General features: G+C 34.0%; 2 protein-coding genes across 2 annotated transcripts; one reads left to right on the top strand and one right to left on the bottom strand.

Moving 5' to 3' along the window:
* Positions 1-3,676: 3,676 nt before the first annotated feature.
* On the bottom strand, positions 3,677-11,519 carry LOC144438305 (AN1-type zinc finger protein 1-like). The gene is made up of 8 exons (XM_078127366.1): positions 11,465-11,519; positions 10,604-10,646; positions 10,181-10,220; positions 9,042-9,169; positions 8,392-8,483; positions 7,673-7,797; positions 6,335-6,490; positions 3,677-3,951 (listed from the first exon to the last, which is right to left on the bottom strand). The coding sequence occupies exons 1-8, from the start codon at positions 11,517-11,519 to the stop codon at positions 3,775-3,777; spliced, it is 816 nt and encodes a 271-aa protein (XP_077983492.1). The 3' UTR covers positions 3,677-3,774.
* Positions 11,520-11,610: 91 nt separating this feature from the next.
* LOC144438215 (proteasome assembly chaperone 2-like) lies at positions 11,611-16,627 on the top strand. The gene is made up of 7 exons (XM_078127256.1): positions 11,611-11,747; positions 12,328-12,499; positions 12,874-12,932; positions 13,757-13,875; positions 14,461-14,664; positions 15,867-15,990; positions 16,454-16,627. The coding sequence occupies exons 1-7, from the start codon at positions 11,682-11,684 to the stop codon at positions 16,538-16,540; spliced, it is 831 nt and encodes a 276-aa protein (XP_077983382.1). The 5' UTR covers positions 11,611-11,681; the 3' UTR covers positions 16,541-16,627.
* The last annotated feature ends 264 nt before the right edge of the window (positions 16,628-16,891 follow it).

Raw genomic sequence — 16,891 nt, 5'->3', positions numbered from 1 at the left:
ATGGTCAATTCAATCCATAACACCACATGATATGAAATGGTCAATTCAATCCATAACACCACATGATATGAGATGGTCAATTCAATCCATAACACCACACGATATGAGATGGTCAATTCATAACAACACATGATATGAGATGGTCAATTCAATCCACAACACCACATGATATGAGATGGTCAATTCAATCCATAACACCACATGATATGAGATGGTCAATTCAATCCATAATACCACATGATATGAGATGGTCAGTTCAATCCATAACACCACACAATATGTGATGGTCAACTCAATTCATAACACCACATGATATGAAATGGTCAACTCAGTCCATAACACCACACGATATGAGATGGTCAATTCAATCCATAACACCACACGATATGAGATGGTCAATTCAATCCATAACACCACACGATATGAGATGGTCAATTCAATCCACAACACCACATGATATGAGATGGTCAATTCAATCCATAACACCATGTGATATGAGATGGTCAATTCAATTCATAACAACACATGATATGAGATGGTCATTTCAATTCATAACACCACACGATATGAGATGGTCAATTCAATCCATAACACCACACGATATGAGATGGTCAATTCAATCCACAACACCACATGATATGAGATGGTCAATTCAATCCATAACACCATGTGATATGAGATGGTCAATTCAATTCATAACAACACATGATATGAGATGGTCATTTCAATTCATAACACCACATGATATGAGATGGTCAATTCAATCCATAACACCACACGATATGAGATGGTCAATTCAATCCATAACACCACATGATATGAGATGGTCAATTCAGTCCATAACACCACACGATATGAGATGGTCAATTCAATCCATAACACCATGTGATATGAGATGGTCAATTCAATTCATAACACCACACGATATGAAATGGTCAATTCATAACACCACACGATATGAGATGGTCAATTCAATCCATAAAAACACATCAACTTTGTTGATGAATGAAATATCCTGTTAATTTTCATTACACAGTTTACACCTTGAAATGAGACTTCTACTTCAAATGACTAGTTGCCATAGCAATAAAATGTATTAGTAAGACAATTATGCATTGAGATTGAAACTGAACTTGATTGCTTCATCACAATTCCTAAATGGTCATAACAAATTTTTATTGATTCGTTAACACAAACATTTCTAGAGTTGGAGTACTAGTGCCGTAGCCAGACATAAAGTCATAAACACTAAAATTTTGTCAAAATAAGTGAATTATTTACAAGTTACAATACAATCATGGAATAGTTGTAAGTTTTATTCACTTGTGTGGCTATATTTAGAATGTGATAAATTATCTATCATTCATCTGTGATGTACTATAGAAAATTTCAGCTGTTTATCCTGTGTCAGTCTACACATTTCATTCAGTGTAATTTCAGAGACAAATAATAATTCAATTAGTACTGATGGTATTACACACTAAACAGGAAGTATTGTCCTACATATCAAATTATTTCTGAATGTTTTTTTTTTGTTGAGATTATTATGTCAAAATGCCAGACAGGAAATGGATTAATCATTAAAATGTGAATGAAATATTTATAATTAGATTTACCATAACGCTTTCTAAATCTCCTGAGAAACTACTATGCAAAAGTGGTTACAGCGACAGTATAGCTGTGTGACTTTAGGACATTATCTGGCATTTCAATTGTGGTTACAGTAACAGTATTACTTTCATCATTGTATTCGAGCTGGTCTTACTTTTATCATTGTATTTTTAAATCATTTGTTATATATTTTATTGTGAAGCGGTTTGTTATTGTTTTGATGGAAGTTACTCTCAAAAAATAAAGTATTATTATTATCATAGTATAGCTGTGTGACTTTACGACATTATCTGGTATTTCTATTCTTAGATGAATATTTGTTGCATGTTCTACAAGATAAACAGATTTTTACCCACGATTGGCTAGTTTCAATTTCATCACAGCTATTGTGTAATGAAAATAATAAGTAGTTTGATCACTCTGAAACTGTAGTGAGCAGCAAACACATGAAATTGGACTAATAAGGACATATTTTAGCTCTCATTTCATCACCATGACTATAACATTGAGACTTGTTTTGTATAATGAATTTATCTTTATTTTCCTACATACATGTAGCTAGTGAAGCAATTGTGCAGGGGTTTAGTTTTATTTTCCATTGTAATATTTAATACATTGGACCCTCAATAAGTTGTGGGTTGCAGCATGGATCTATTGAGTCTCAATAACAGATCCATGGTTGCAGCATAGATCCTATATTTCACATAGGGTCTATAGTTGCAGAGGCCAGAACAACAACCACACCTTATCCTTAGTCAGCAAGGTGCTAGTTATATATTCAGTGTTATAAATGAAAGAAAACATCAAATTTGCCTTGGATAATCTTTGATGCAAGCCGTCTGTCAAACTACAACACCTACTTATCAAATGGAGTGACAAGTACAGGTGTCAGTTAGTCACACCATCTCCACTGTCTATATATTCACACCTTTCTCATGGTGTTTCTACCATTTTTATTCAGTAGCAGCTGTTAGAATACAGTATGTGAAACAAATGAAGAGCACAAATCCACTTTGAATTGGTTCAAAATTACCCTCCCTCCTGAGATGGCTTCAAACCATATTCAACTAAATCGATTCATAGGGAGAGAAGAGGGGGCATACCTTACAGAGAAACTTTAATGAAGGTAACATCAATATGATAATCTCAAAGCATTTTATTCAAATCATAACTACTATAATATATTAAAGATATGAATTTATATCTAGCTCACCTTATCTTGATACTTGCATCTTGACTTTGATAGCTGTCTAACTGTACTGCTAATACTGGTAATACTAATAAACACTGAACACAAACAAACTTGACAGTCTATCCCTACACTGAGCTACACCATCAACCTGTTGTAAGTTCATAGTACTGCCAGTGTTGTATGGACAATTTCACTCTTTTCAAAACTGTGATGTCTAGCTCTATCTGATCTTAATATAAAAGTTATTTACTTCTGTCACAGATATGCATCTAATCAATATTGTTCTGACATTTTGGACTGTTATGTAGCTTTGTAATGTTAGTATGATGATTTCAGCAAATTCTGGTACTGGTACTATTGAAAGTGATGACAGTGTATGTTCTCAACCATTTCCAATGTCATCATACACTTTTGTGTGCCACTGGCAGGTTTCATAACTGGATATCACGATGACTATCTGACAGTACTGAGCAAGTTTTGTCTCCTTCAATAAATGCTGGATATCACTGTCACTATCTGACGGTACTCAACAAGTTTCTGGATATCACTGTGACTATATCTGACGGTACTCAACAAGTTTCTGGATATCAATGTGACTATCTGACGGTACTCAACAAGTTTCTGGATATCAATGTGACTATCTGATGGTACTCAACAAGTTTCTGGATATCAATGTGACTATCTGACGGTACTCAACAAGTTTCTGGATATCACTAGGAATGTTAGTACACTCAGTTGTATACTGACAGTTTTCGACTTCTTGTTCTTTACAATACTGCCTGCAAACATAGTGACATATCTGATCTTAGCATGTTGGCAAGTAGGAATCAATATTGTCTTTCCTTTCTTCCTAATCCTAACAAGTTCTGCTGACTGTTTCTTTGTCGTTGATTATGTATTGTTCATGTCAGTCACATCAACTGCCTTGTAGATATGAATGACACTGTTCTCTCTCTCATAAACTGTTTTCACTATGACCTGGATGTGTAGGTTTCTGTATTTGATACCAAGGTACAACTGTCATCCACATACTCTATGATAATTTGTCCTCCATTCAGTAATGTCGCATTTTCACTTTCTAAGCATGTTTCAAGTCTATCCTCCAATGGTAAAATACTTCCACTATCAGCATCAAACACTCGGAGTTTCTGTCATGAGAAATACACAATTTTGAGTTAATATAAAATTAACTGTTGTAATGCATATCAAGTATTTATTGTCATTAGTACAGGCACACATTAAAATTTATTTTAATTTTAGTTTACACATAATTTTATTTCTGTAAGCATGGAGATTTTGTTCCTCTTTGCATTTGCTTATAACCTAGCACTCTCTCACAATGTGCTCCAAGTATAATTACTACCCCAACAGACTTATCACACAGCTTGTTACACCATGGGAGTATACATTTCATGGTACCATACTACTAACTATGATGGGATTAAATCTGGCAAGTAACTATCACATCCTATCAGCTCCCCACTTCTACAGCTTTGTAAACCTTCACATAACAATCACATCCTACCAAGTACCCATTTACACATCTGGGTAAACCTTCACATAACAATCACATCCTACCAGGTACCCATTTACACATCTGGGTAAACCTTCACATAACAATCACATCCTACCAGATACCCATTTATACAGCTTTGTAAACCTTCACATAACAATCACCTCCTACCAGGTACCCATTTATACAGCTGGGTAAACCTTCACATAACAATCACATCCTACCAGGTACCCATTTACACATCTGGGTAAACCTTCACATAACAATCACATCCTACCTGGCACCCATTTATACAGCTGGGTAAACCTTCACAAAACAATCACATCCTACCAAATACCCATTTATACAGCTGGGTAAACCTTCACATAACAATCACATCCTATCAGGTACCCATTTAAACATCTGGTTAACCTTCACAAAACAATCACATCCTACCAAATACCCATTTATACAGCTGGGTAAACCTTCACATAACAATCACATCCTATCAGGTATCCATTTACACATCTGGGTAACCTTCACATAACAATCACATCCCACCAGATACCCATTTACACATCTGGGTAAACTTTCATATAACTATCTCATCCTATCAGGTATTCATTTGTACAGCTGGGTAAATACAATGTTATAGAGGGAACCCTTCCTTACATCAGACAGTTATTGTTGAGGTGTACTACCAGTACATAGAGAAAACAAGACAAACTAATTGTAACTTCTATCTACAGTGTATCCCCTAAATGCTATTTATTATTTGTTTTGCAGAATGATCCAAAGATACTTTTTCGCGAACCATCTCTTCAATTTTTATATTAGTATGAACCAATCCAATGTTTTAAAAATCTGGTAACTATCATTTAAATATTAATAGAATTACAAATGTAAATGGGGAACACAATACCTAAATGACCAATCTTTTAACCATATCATCTATATTATCAAATTCTGGTGTCAAGAAATCTCTCCCTCATAGGATTACTTAGCCCGATATACCATATCATCTATATTATCAAATTCTGGTGTCAGGAAATCTCTCCCTCATAGGAATACTTAGCCTGATATACCATATCATCTATATTATCAAATTCTGATGTCAAGAAATCTCTTCTTCATAAAAATACTTGGCCCATACATCATATCATCTAAATCATCTGATTTTGGTGTCGAGTGAACTTTTTCTCACAGGAATACTTGGCCCGTCCTCCATAAACGGTTTAATGCATAACGTTGCCCTCATCTATATCATCTAATTAGGGTTACAGAGTTCTAAAACTCGTAGGAATACTTGGCCCATACACCATATCATCTAAATCATCTGCTTTTGTTGCCAAGTGAACTTTTTCTCACAGGAATACCTGTCCGTCATCCATCATATATTGCCCTCATCTATAACATCTAATTAGGGTTACAGAGCTCTAAGATTTCCTCGTAGGAATACTTGGCCCACATACCATATCATCTATATCATCTCCTTTTGGTGTCCAGAGGATAATACTGATAGCAATACACTGCCCACATTAATGCAACATATTGCCATCATCTATACCTCCCTAGATTACAGTTTAAGTTGTCAAGCTATAAAAGCAGTGTAATAATCATTTGTACAATCAACTTCAATATGAGAAAGAGCTTTGTGAAAATGGGGAACTAGGTATAACATTCTGGGTTTGATGAACACTATAATAGCTATGTCCATATGGTTATTTTTGGAAAGAATGGTACAGAACATCATAAAGTCTAGCATTTCAGATTAAGTATGGGTGTACCATGTCTCAGAGTATCTATATAGGTATGTGTATTTACGGCAATTAAATTATTTCAAGCACAGGTTATATAAATACAACATTTATTTTCCTTTGCTGTTGATAAATTGTCCTTATTCATTGCCAAATATTCATACTCTTCGTATAATTCAAAGGTTGGTTAAAACAACACTTTCCTGTCAGCTGATATTACATACACTATGCTTATTTACAATAAAATACACAAACTTTGAGGTAAGCTAACACAAAACTTACCTTAGCTGTTGACACATTGTTGTTATTTGGTAAACTGGCTAGTTCAGCTATCTTGTCAACAATCCTACCAACTGTCCACATTTTGGAGAAAAACATGGGTTGACTCTTTATTTTATGTTCTAGTGGTAAAAGTACCTCAAAGTATATTCTTTCACTCTGAAAAAAAGTCAAATTCATTAATGTGTACACTTCTTCTCAAAGTAATACATTATTGTAAATGTACAGCTCTTCTCAAAGTAGCATCACTTCTATGACAACAGTTCAAAATAAACATGTGCATAGCAGACTGCCCTCTAAGGCCAGTTTGACACTTCATTGATACATAGCACTTTCAAGTGATGGACCAAAACTTGGTGTTTTTATCCATCTCTTACTATATGGCAACACACAAGAAATCTCAGTTTTTATCAGTTTGATCCACAGTGAAAATACTTTCTACTGAGTGAGAGGTATGTAAGCGTGCTAGACATGCTGGTACCAAAGTGCCAGATTTTAATAGCACTATTCTCAACTATATTTCATGCACTTCATCTACTTTTGACCAAGTGCTGCATTTTAAATACTAGTACTACTATTATCTACCATTTTGGCCATGCTCTTGTTCACCTTTAATATCCTTACATACCTCTAGAGGGCACACTTGTGTACATCACCTAGATAAGTCATTCAAAGTATAATTCTTCACTCTCAAAACATTAAAAGTTTGGTAATGTATATGGAATCTTTCTCAATGTTTCATTACTGTTCACATACAAATATTCATAGCAACTGTATAATGTACACTACTCTCTATACAGAATACCAAGACATGAGGTGCTGTCATCAGTCTCTCTGTCACTTATCATAGACTTCACTGCATAGAATGCTATGCACTATACAGACTACCTGGAGATTTGCAGTCAGCTGCCTCTAGCTGTCACTAATGATATAGACTTCATTGCATAGAATGTCACTGTACAGACTACCTGGAGATTTACAGTCAGCTGCCTCTGTCACTAATGATATAGACTCTAGCACATAGAATCTTACTCAATGTACAGTGTGTACCTGCACATTTTGCAGAAAGGGTATTTTGTGGAATGGTTATTTTTGGTAAATTGTATAAAGTTATTTTATATGCATAATGTATTCAAGCCTTTTATTGAACAAAGAGTAAAAGACAAGTTACCTTTTTTACGATGTGGGACAATAAATTTATATCTCTTATGGCATCATAAAACTTTGAATGTCCAAAGTACAAAGTGACTAAACTGCATGAACAGACTGCTAACAGTGCTATAGTTACACTAGTTCTACCAGTAATTGGTTTTGGCCACTAGATGGCGCACTATAACTTACTTGAGGCAATCCCTTATCACCATTGGCATGTAGTTTCATTTTCATTAATGCTACTTTAGCAGCTGTCTTCTTGGATTTTGCACCTTGTCCACTTTTCTTTATTGCACCTTTCTCTTTCTTTGACTCTGTAGAGGAACATGATATAGAAATAGATTTTCATAAATACAATACAGACTTCTAGTTCTTTATTTGGTGATGTCTTCAAAGCAATTTTTTTAGTCATGACAAAGACAAATTTGGTTAAAATCCGATGTAGATGTCGGCTAATCGTTCATTGCTATTTTACCTTCGTTATGTTTACATGTTTAAATTTTTTAGCCTGATCGCCTCCTCTACATCTGAACTGGCACACATGCAAACGAATTTCTGCTCAGTGAGAGACACACAGCCAATCATGTTGCATCTTACTTGTCATGGGCATACAAAAACAAATTTGGTGAACATACATTCAGTTTTTACATTGGTTTGATTTACTCTCATTTATTTTGTTTGAGAGGTGGCATTTGAATCATACAGAGGACTAAATTTAAGTTGACCATCTTTGCCCGGGTTAGGCAGATTAGAAATACGGAAATAACATGCATTGCAGACAATATTAGTACATGTACTTGATTGTATAAAGACATATAACACTTTGTGTTTCTCTTTTGTCAACACGGTCATTTTTATGTTACAGTAATGACATACAGTGACGAGACAATAATTAACTACAAACTAACCTGTTATCTGTTTTATGTGTTCAGCAGTTTTTGTCATTTTTTGAGCTGGAGCTTCATATTTCTCACAGTTATGGTCTTGCTGATGTCTGTGACTGTTTTAATTACAACAGAGCATTGAAAAAATTAAAAAGTGGGGATCAGGGGCTGGTAACATTGCCATAAAATCTGTCCTGTTGGCAAAAATCAGTGTAACTGTACCAATGTAGTGTGCATGATAGAACTCAAGTTACCTTGATACTGTGACAAACAAACAAACAAACAAACAAACAAACTAACAAACAAACAAACTCTATTTTACATTTAGTGATAATTCAATTTTGAATAAAATATTTATTAGTTATTTTTGGAATAAAATATTGACTAGCTTGTTTCACTTCAATGGCAATAAAATGGAATGAGTACACAGACTTTAGAATTCAGCTAATTCCCACACCTGTACCCATCCCTTCTCCTAGCAGTCAGGCTCTGCTAGCAGTATTAAACTGTAAGATATGTCGTGCCGTATGTTCTGCCCTCACCGGCCTCCTCTCACCCTTGTCATTGTGTGAGGGGTTGACCGATGTGTGCGAGCACCCGTCACGGCGTACCTTACAGACTATTAGCAGTATCTACAAAGACCAATAGCTCAAATTAACATCTATGTCACATACCTGAGACAAAACATCTGTTGACAATGTTGACATCTTACAGGCATTAATTCCTTATTGTTACAGTCTGTCAATGAGCAGTCATAGGATTTGGGTCCTTCTACACTTGGTTTATCATCACACACATTATCCTACAATTGAAAAAAATAGTATAAATTAGCAACCGATATTTATATGTATTGAGCATTATGGCTAATATCATAACAAGGCAAAGCCCATAAGCTCACGCAGGGTAGATTCAATTTGTGACCGGCTGCCTCACGATGATATTGTAGATAGCGCCCTCCGCATGAAGAATGCACATATATTAGTATATTAGGAACGCACATGCATAGTCATTGTGCCACAATGCATCCTTGGGTAAAACCACCAAGAAAACATTGCATAGTATATGGGATGTGCATGTGTACTAGTCATGCCACTGTGCAAGCTATTACTTTTTGCATTGTTATCTTTGTTAATAATTTTATGCAAAGAGATGCAATAAGTTCTGAGTTGTCAATGAATTCTGATGGATTGGTATAAACTAATTAATTTACTACAAGTACAAGTACTGGGCTGGCCATGGATTATTTGAATTGGGTTGCTCAGTAGTATATTATACATCAGTCTACATCAAACCTTCAATAGTTCAGACAATGTTCATCCTAACAGTAAAACATAGTATAGGTAATAATTAGTTCTTGTACCATGACTTTGTCAAACTATCCAAGCAGTAGAGCCTGCAATCAGAGAGTTTGACAAAGATTGTCAACCTGAACAAGTGAAACATTCTCTGTAAATAACAATAACCCTTGGTCGTGGTAGAAGAACTAACTATTGCAACCTTCAATAGAAGTTACTTATCAGTTTTTCATGATTATACTCAACAGTACGTGTAAATAACTCTCACAAAACAATTCTTTTAACAAGTTTTGGAATTGAATAACCATCACAATGGCAAACAATGAATATATATTGAGAATTCTACCTTTCTGTAAGTGTGCTCTTTTTCTTATGGAATGTAAGTAATAGGGAACTAAGGCAACCCCGCCATGTTGACATGTAGACATACACACTGTTAACATTGAACTTAATGTAAGTAATAGGGAACTTGCAACCCTGTCATGTTGACATGTAGACATACACACTGTTCAACTTACCTGTGTGCAGTTATGAGAATCAATGGACCGGTGTTCAAGACTGCAAAATTAACAAAACAAATATATCAAGATAAAGTCAAATAATCATTAGCATCAGGTCTATAGTAGCTATTTACTGGTAAATCACTTTTTTAGAAATATAGTTTACATTATGTTATTGCAATCTGTACAAAACATACAAGCTGTAGTGTGAGTATTTAAGAGTTGTTTGGATTTGTGTCAACATCATTTTAAAACATTGCCTAACATCATTCTAACATTTATACCAACTTTTGTCACATCTTATTCATGCATGTCTTTGTTTTATTTTGAATGGTATTTAGTAGCATTTTTGTCAACGATTCCATATAAAGTTGTGGTACAAGGTACAGAAATCTATACAGTTTCCTAGCCCCTTTTTAATTAATCAGTTTCATTACTCACCAAAATAGTTGGAGACATCCATTGCAAGTAAATGGCAAGAAATCTGAAAGATATATTACACATAATTCTTGTGAGTAATGAGAAATGTGAGAAATGAACTCAATCATATAAATAATATAGCATACTGTGTAGTGATCAGATATAGGAACAAGAAAATACTAACATTCACATCCAATGTCCTTTTCACTTTTTCAGAGTATTGAATCATAAAACAAATTATTTCTATCAAATTCTTCATTTCTCTTTCATCAATCTAGAGTATTACTTTCTATATTCATTTGTTAACAATCAATCTTTATTGCATAACACCATATAGCAAGTATGGTAAAGCATACAAAAATAACATTGCTGAAATTATGTGAATTCAATCCTTTAGCCGACTGCTAGAGGACTGTTTACATCAACAAGAAATTTTCCAAGAGGAGGTTTATCGTCTGAGGTCATGCAAAAATGTATCGTTTGTCATAAGAAGAACTTTCTTTCATTATTAGTATCATAAGAACAAAAAATTAAATGGTGAAATTCATTTTCTACCAAATTTAGTAAATCATGACTGTGTGGCCACCTTCAACATGTTGAAGGTTTATACTTACTAGGCTTCCTTGGTCTAACTGTTGGTCAAAATATGGATGTGTTAACAGTTCAGATCTCACTTATACATCCAAGGTGAAAATGTTGCAACTTGCTTTAAGGTTTTAACTGCACCCCCCCCCCCATCCCACCATTTCCCATACACAGAATAGAAGTCTATAGCATCGATGAGTTAGTACAACAAATGGACGATGTAGAAATGGCAAGAACGCGTTGAACACACGTTGAATGGACGCTAATGATATATGTGTGCATATAACGGTAACAAACCTAACTGTTTGCAGGTGATCACGCTGCAATGTTGTCCAATATTCAACTCTGCCATGATGATAAGGTGAAAATTAGAAAGTCGTCTGCAGTTACTTCTATGACCTTTGACCTCGTCCTTCTCTGACCTATAGATGGCGCTGTCGTAAATTACGAAGCAAATGAGGAGGGAAGTACAGAAACATGATTTCAGCTAGATAAACGATAGACAAATACAATTATGGACAGTGTGTTTGTTGGATGTCCAAATACTCCCAAGGATTTTAAAGGTTACACACTTATTTTGGTGAGTACCCGATAACATTCTTTTTTTTTATCTCAAGAATATTGGTTTGTCACCGAGGACACTGTACATTGTACTGACTAGTAACAATGTGACAATTACTGGTAAAAGTATTAGTCTAGTCTGGACTCACTACAATCATCTCCACCGTGGAGAGGATAGCGAGAACGTCGACAGATATACGATCTAGACTATAGCTACATGTAATAGAAAAATCTATTGACTTTAGAAATGTTTCATATACATATATTGATATAACTGTATTCAAAGATATATATCTGAGATATATATTAGATTAAGAACTCAATGAATGGTGTGAAATGTTCTCTGAAGATGGCCTTACTTCCAATCCCAAGGCTAGAGAAATATTCTGTAATTATCTAGATAACATTAGGTAGAGTACATCAATCTAATGTTCTTTGAGTTAGTCACTATAGTAACTAAGTTTCACAAGTTTCTTGAGTTTAGCTTTTAAGTACTGATAAGGCCTCCAACTAAATACTGTACTTACAGTTAAACAATTTCTCTGCTCATGATTTCCATGCTTTTGACAAATAATTGTAATTTTTGTTCTTATTCCAAGCCTTCAGTGTCTGTAGGGAATGTTGGTCAGTTATCAGTTGATTTGTTAGTGACAACATTAGAACTGGTTAAAGTTGGCTATATTCACACTGACTGTGTTTTACCAGTGTGTGGAAACGATGCCTTCAGTCAAAGCAGAGATACTCAAGGCAGTCTAGTTACAACAACTGAAGGTAGGTGTACATTCATTAAAATTCAGTGGTAAATTCAAAGGTGTTCACTTTCCATGTACAATCCATCCTGGCATTCTCGCACCATTTGTTCCTAGAGCTGTATGATCACTATAAACTATGTAGTTTCTTTCTTTCCAATGTGATATGAGTAACAACCAATGATGGTTAATTAATACAATCTATACTAGGATCAAATGATATATACATAGATTCTCAATTTAGCAAAACTTCTTTCTCTCCTTTAAAATTTAACTGAAGTGAGTCTCCTGTAAACTAGACCCATCGCTACGTTGAAATGGACATGATTCCAGGCTAAGAATTGAAATGATATTCTTCTGTAATTAATAATTACATTGTGTATTTGTTTGTTTCAGTGTATTTTTCTGAAGAAAAGAAACTAGTGGTTGTACAGCAGAGAGCTCCCTATGTTAAGGTTTGTCAATGTAATAAATATTCTATGTAATTAATATTCACATACCGATATCTTTAGATAATTCCTAATGTCATATGGAAAATCTATTATCAGTATTAACATGAGTGAGGTCATGAAAATTGCAGTACATCCTTTCTTTAGGTAATAATAATTAGTAAACTATCAAGTATTGTATGTTGTTAATATTGAGTGATTGTTTTAATCCTCTCTCTAGGTGTAGTGGGAATTATTTGTTCATACACAAAAAACTGCAAGTTTAACAAAACAATATTGAGTTATACAAACATACATACATACATACATACATACATACAGACAGACAGACAGACAGACAGACAGACAGACAGACAGACAGACAGACAGACATACATACATACATACATACATACATACATACATACATACATACATACATACATACATACATACATACATACATACATACATACATACATACATACATACATACATACATACATACATACATACATACATACATACATACATACATACATACATACATACATACATACAGTACAGTACAGTACAGTACAGAAGAGGCAATTGTTTGAAGGATTGTTAAGATGTTACCATGGAGACCTTGATGTTACTGAGTGTGCTTGTATAATTTTGATAAAATAGTACAATGACAAAGACATTACAAAAAGCTACAAAACATAGTGTATTGAACATATTGATGTCCATGATTGATTCATCAATAAATAGACAAATTGTAGAAACCATAGATACTGAACAGCATGATCTATGTACAAACATGTTCTGTCTTCATGGATTTCTTGTGTATTTGTTGACTTTCATTTCAGGGTAAACAGAAAGAATACTGTGAGAGATTAATAGAATGGATACAAAGCTATCACTTTGATAAAGTCCTACTTCTTACTAGCAGCTATGCACATGAAAGAGTTGACTCGCAACTACAAGGGTAAGAAAAGTAGTCAAATATAAAGAAAGATTTTTTGGCCAAGATCACAGGAAAGTTTGTTGAATACAAGCAAAGATCAAGACAACTACAGAGGATGCAAACTTCATGGGAAGGCCTGAAGAATTATTTTTATACTTTTTTCTACCAATAATATAAATCAATGCATAACCAATTTGTACATAGCTTTTCTCAATTTGGGGAATTTCCTGTAATATATTCAAACCATAAGAGCTTAACTTGTTATGGAATATCATCTTGCATTTACATCAAGTAAATGTTGTGTATCATATCAGCTGTTTTGAGAATTTTTGGAATACAAAATGAATGCACAGTTAGTTTTATCTTTCGTTTTAGTGATACATGGATCATGAAAACAATTTGTTTTGTTTTGTTTTCAGTATTTTATACTTTCTCTACAACTCTCTTTCTCTCTTTAAATAGTAGTTTTAAAAAAAAATTTCAAAAAAATGATGTCTAATGATTTCAGTGAAAACTTTCTCCTGTGTTGTAGTGATTTTCATGTTTGGTTTGCCAGATTGAAACCCAGACATTCCAAACTATATTGACATTGTTTTGTGTTTATAGGACACCTCTCAGATACATAGCTACTCCAGTTTTACAACAGACATGTGGAAGTATACTAAAGGATGAGTTGAAATGGTTCCAACTTGAGAAAAGAGAGTCAGTGTGGGGCAAAGCTGCTGAAGATAGCAAACAAGAAATTCCAGAAGAAGCAAAAAATATATTCATTCCTGGCGGAGGAATTGCAAGAAGATTATTTATACAAGGGTAATTATTATATGCAGAATGTAAATGAATGGATAGATAGCTAGAACATATTTCATCAACATTTTCACCAATAACAATTTTTTTCATGAATGTAATCCTAGTCCAATGACCTTCGATTTGTGATGTCATTTCATAATAATTACAACACATGAGGGCGCTGTTCACTGTAGCCCACTAGGTTTCACAGTAACTACTGTTTGTCCATTGCAGTGATATATTGTCTCTAACTAATTCAGTCTTGAGCTTCTAATTAACCATGTGACATGTTTATGACTATTGCTCACAAAATTCGTTCATTGTCATATGATCCTAGAAAGGTCCAGGAAGTTCAAAACACATTCCTGGAAATATTTCAAAATCCTGGAAAACTGTCAAACAGTCCTTGGATCTTCAAGAAATTTATGAAATAAGAAATTGATATAAAATGTTAATTTAAAAAACCCTTCCATATCCTGACAAGTAAATGTTCACTGTGATATGAAAAATTGTCATCTATGGATAAAATGTACTGTAAATGTCTTCTTGAAAGTGACATAGTTGACAGTGTTCACTCCTTGTGCAAAGTTTCGGAAAGTCTACTGAAAGTCTACTGAAAGTTAGATGATTTGAAGTGTAGAAATCACATATCATGTCCTATACCTAGTCTTTGGGTAGTTTAATTAGGCCAAAAAAAAATAATTGTTTGGTTCCGGTTACTCGACCCCCACCTAGCTTTTACTTTTTTAATGTATTAAAGAAAAAAGTAATAAAATTGCAAAAATTGTGATGTCTGACGAGAAATAGTGGATGCTGAAACTGACATTAACTTTAAAAAATAAAATAAAACTGTTCTTCCAATCTGTAATGGCTGTACATCTAAAGAAATAAACACCAGAGAGACCAGTTGGAAAACAATGGAAAACCTGAACTAGACACTCACACAGAAAAACACACAGAAAAAAAAATAAATAAAAAATCTACCTACCCCACTTATTCTAAAATTGAGCATAATTGGAACCACACATTTTTTTTTTATTGGGCCTTAGTATGAAATTATAGTTTTAGAGTTTGTATCATCTACATGCTATTCTTGTTAAAGGTGTAAAGGTGTAAAGATAACATACCACTAGCTATCTTACTAATATTCTGTGTGGAATCTAACTTTGATTACTTGATGTAAATAGTCGATAATTTTACCATCCATACATTGTTCTGTTCTATAGATGTAAAGATAACATACCACTAGCTGTTGTGCTAGTATTCTGTGCAGAAGGTAACAATGTACCAGATGCAATGATATTGGCATCCAGTATTAATGAGTGGTTGAAACTACTGCCTTCAATCCAGGTAGGTTTATTTCCAATGAAATATATTTTATCCAATTCAGGTGAGATAGAATAAGAACAGGAAGAATGTTTTTAATTGACTATAATTGGCTGTGGCACCAAACTAGTTTTACATTAATACTGTACTAGAATGATATTATACAAGGTCTTTACATGGTAACTTCAGCACTCACTGGCAAAATCTTCAACATGTTGAAGGTGGTCAGTTATGGAAAAAGAAGAAGAAATAATTATGTCTGCATGGATTCTGATGTGTGGTAATTTTGAAATTACCATGAACTATTTTGGCTAAAATTATGTCATGAATGCATCCCATGTGTAGAACATCTTATAACTCAGATAATCCGTATAATTACTTGTGATAAGTCTGTTTAAAATATTTACTTTCAGGAATAATATCTAGACACACATATGTAAACTCTGCATTCAAGACTCACATGTCAGTGTTTCCACTTCCCTTTCAGAGTTCTACCACATCAACACAGCAATGGAAAATCCCAAATTCCTGGAATTTATTGTTTGGCTCTAGTTTTGATAAAACCATTTATTGAGTGATGATAATGCCACTACTTCAAGTGTTTTTTCTCTATGATGGATGTATACTGTAATTTTCTTGACAAGTAATGAAAACCTCAAGGCGTGTCTTTAAATAAAAAAAATCATCTAAATTTTATCAAGTATGCACATTGTTATTTTGTCAGCAGTGAATGGATAAGTACGTAAGTGAAGAACTGAATTACAGGAAGAATGAAAGTGTCATCATTGTTGGACTCCTATTGAAGTTCATTTTAATAATCATTTGCTAGACACTTTTGAAACAAGGGTTTCAAGGGAGTGTACATAAGGAGGAGCGATTCATTCTAGGAATATGAATCTAAAACTGATTCCATGCTTGATTTCCT

The sequence above is a fragment of the Glandiceps talaboti genome, chromosome 7 (assembly GCF_964340395.1).
Source record: "Glandiceps talaboti chromosome 7, keGlaTala1.1, whole genome shotgun sequence".
Taxonomy (NCBI): domain Eukaryota; kingdom Metazoa; phylum Hemichordata; class Enteropneusta; family Spengelidae; genus Glandiceps; species Glandiceps talaboti.
This window is presented reverse-complemented; position numbering and strand designations above follow the sequence as displayed.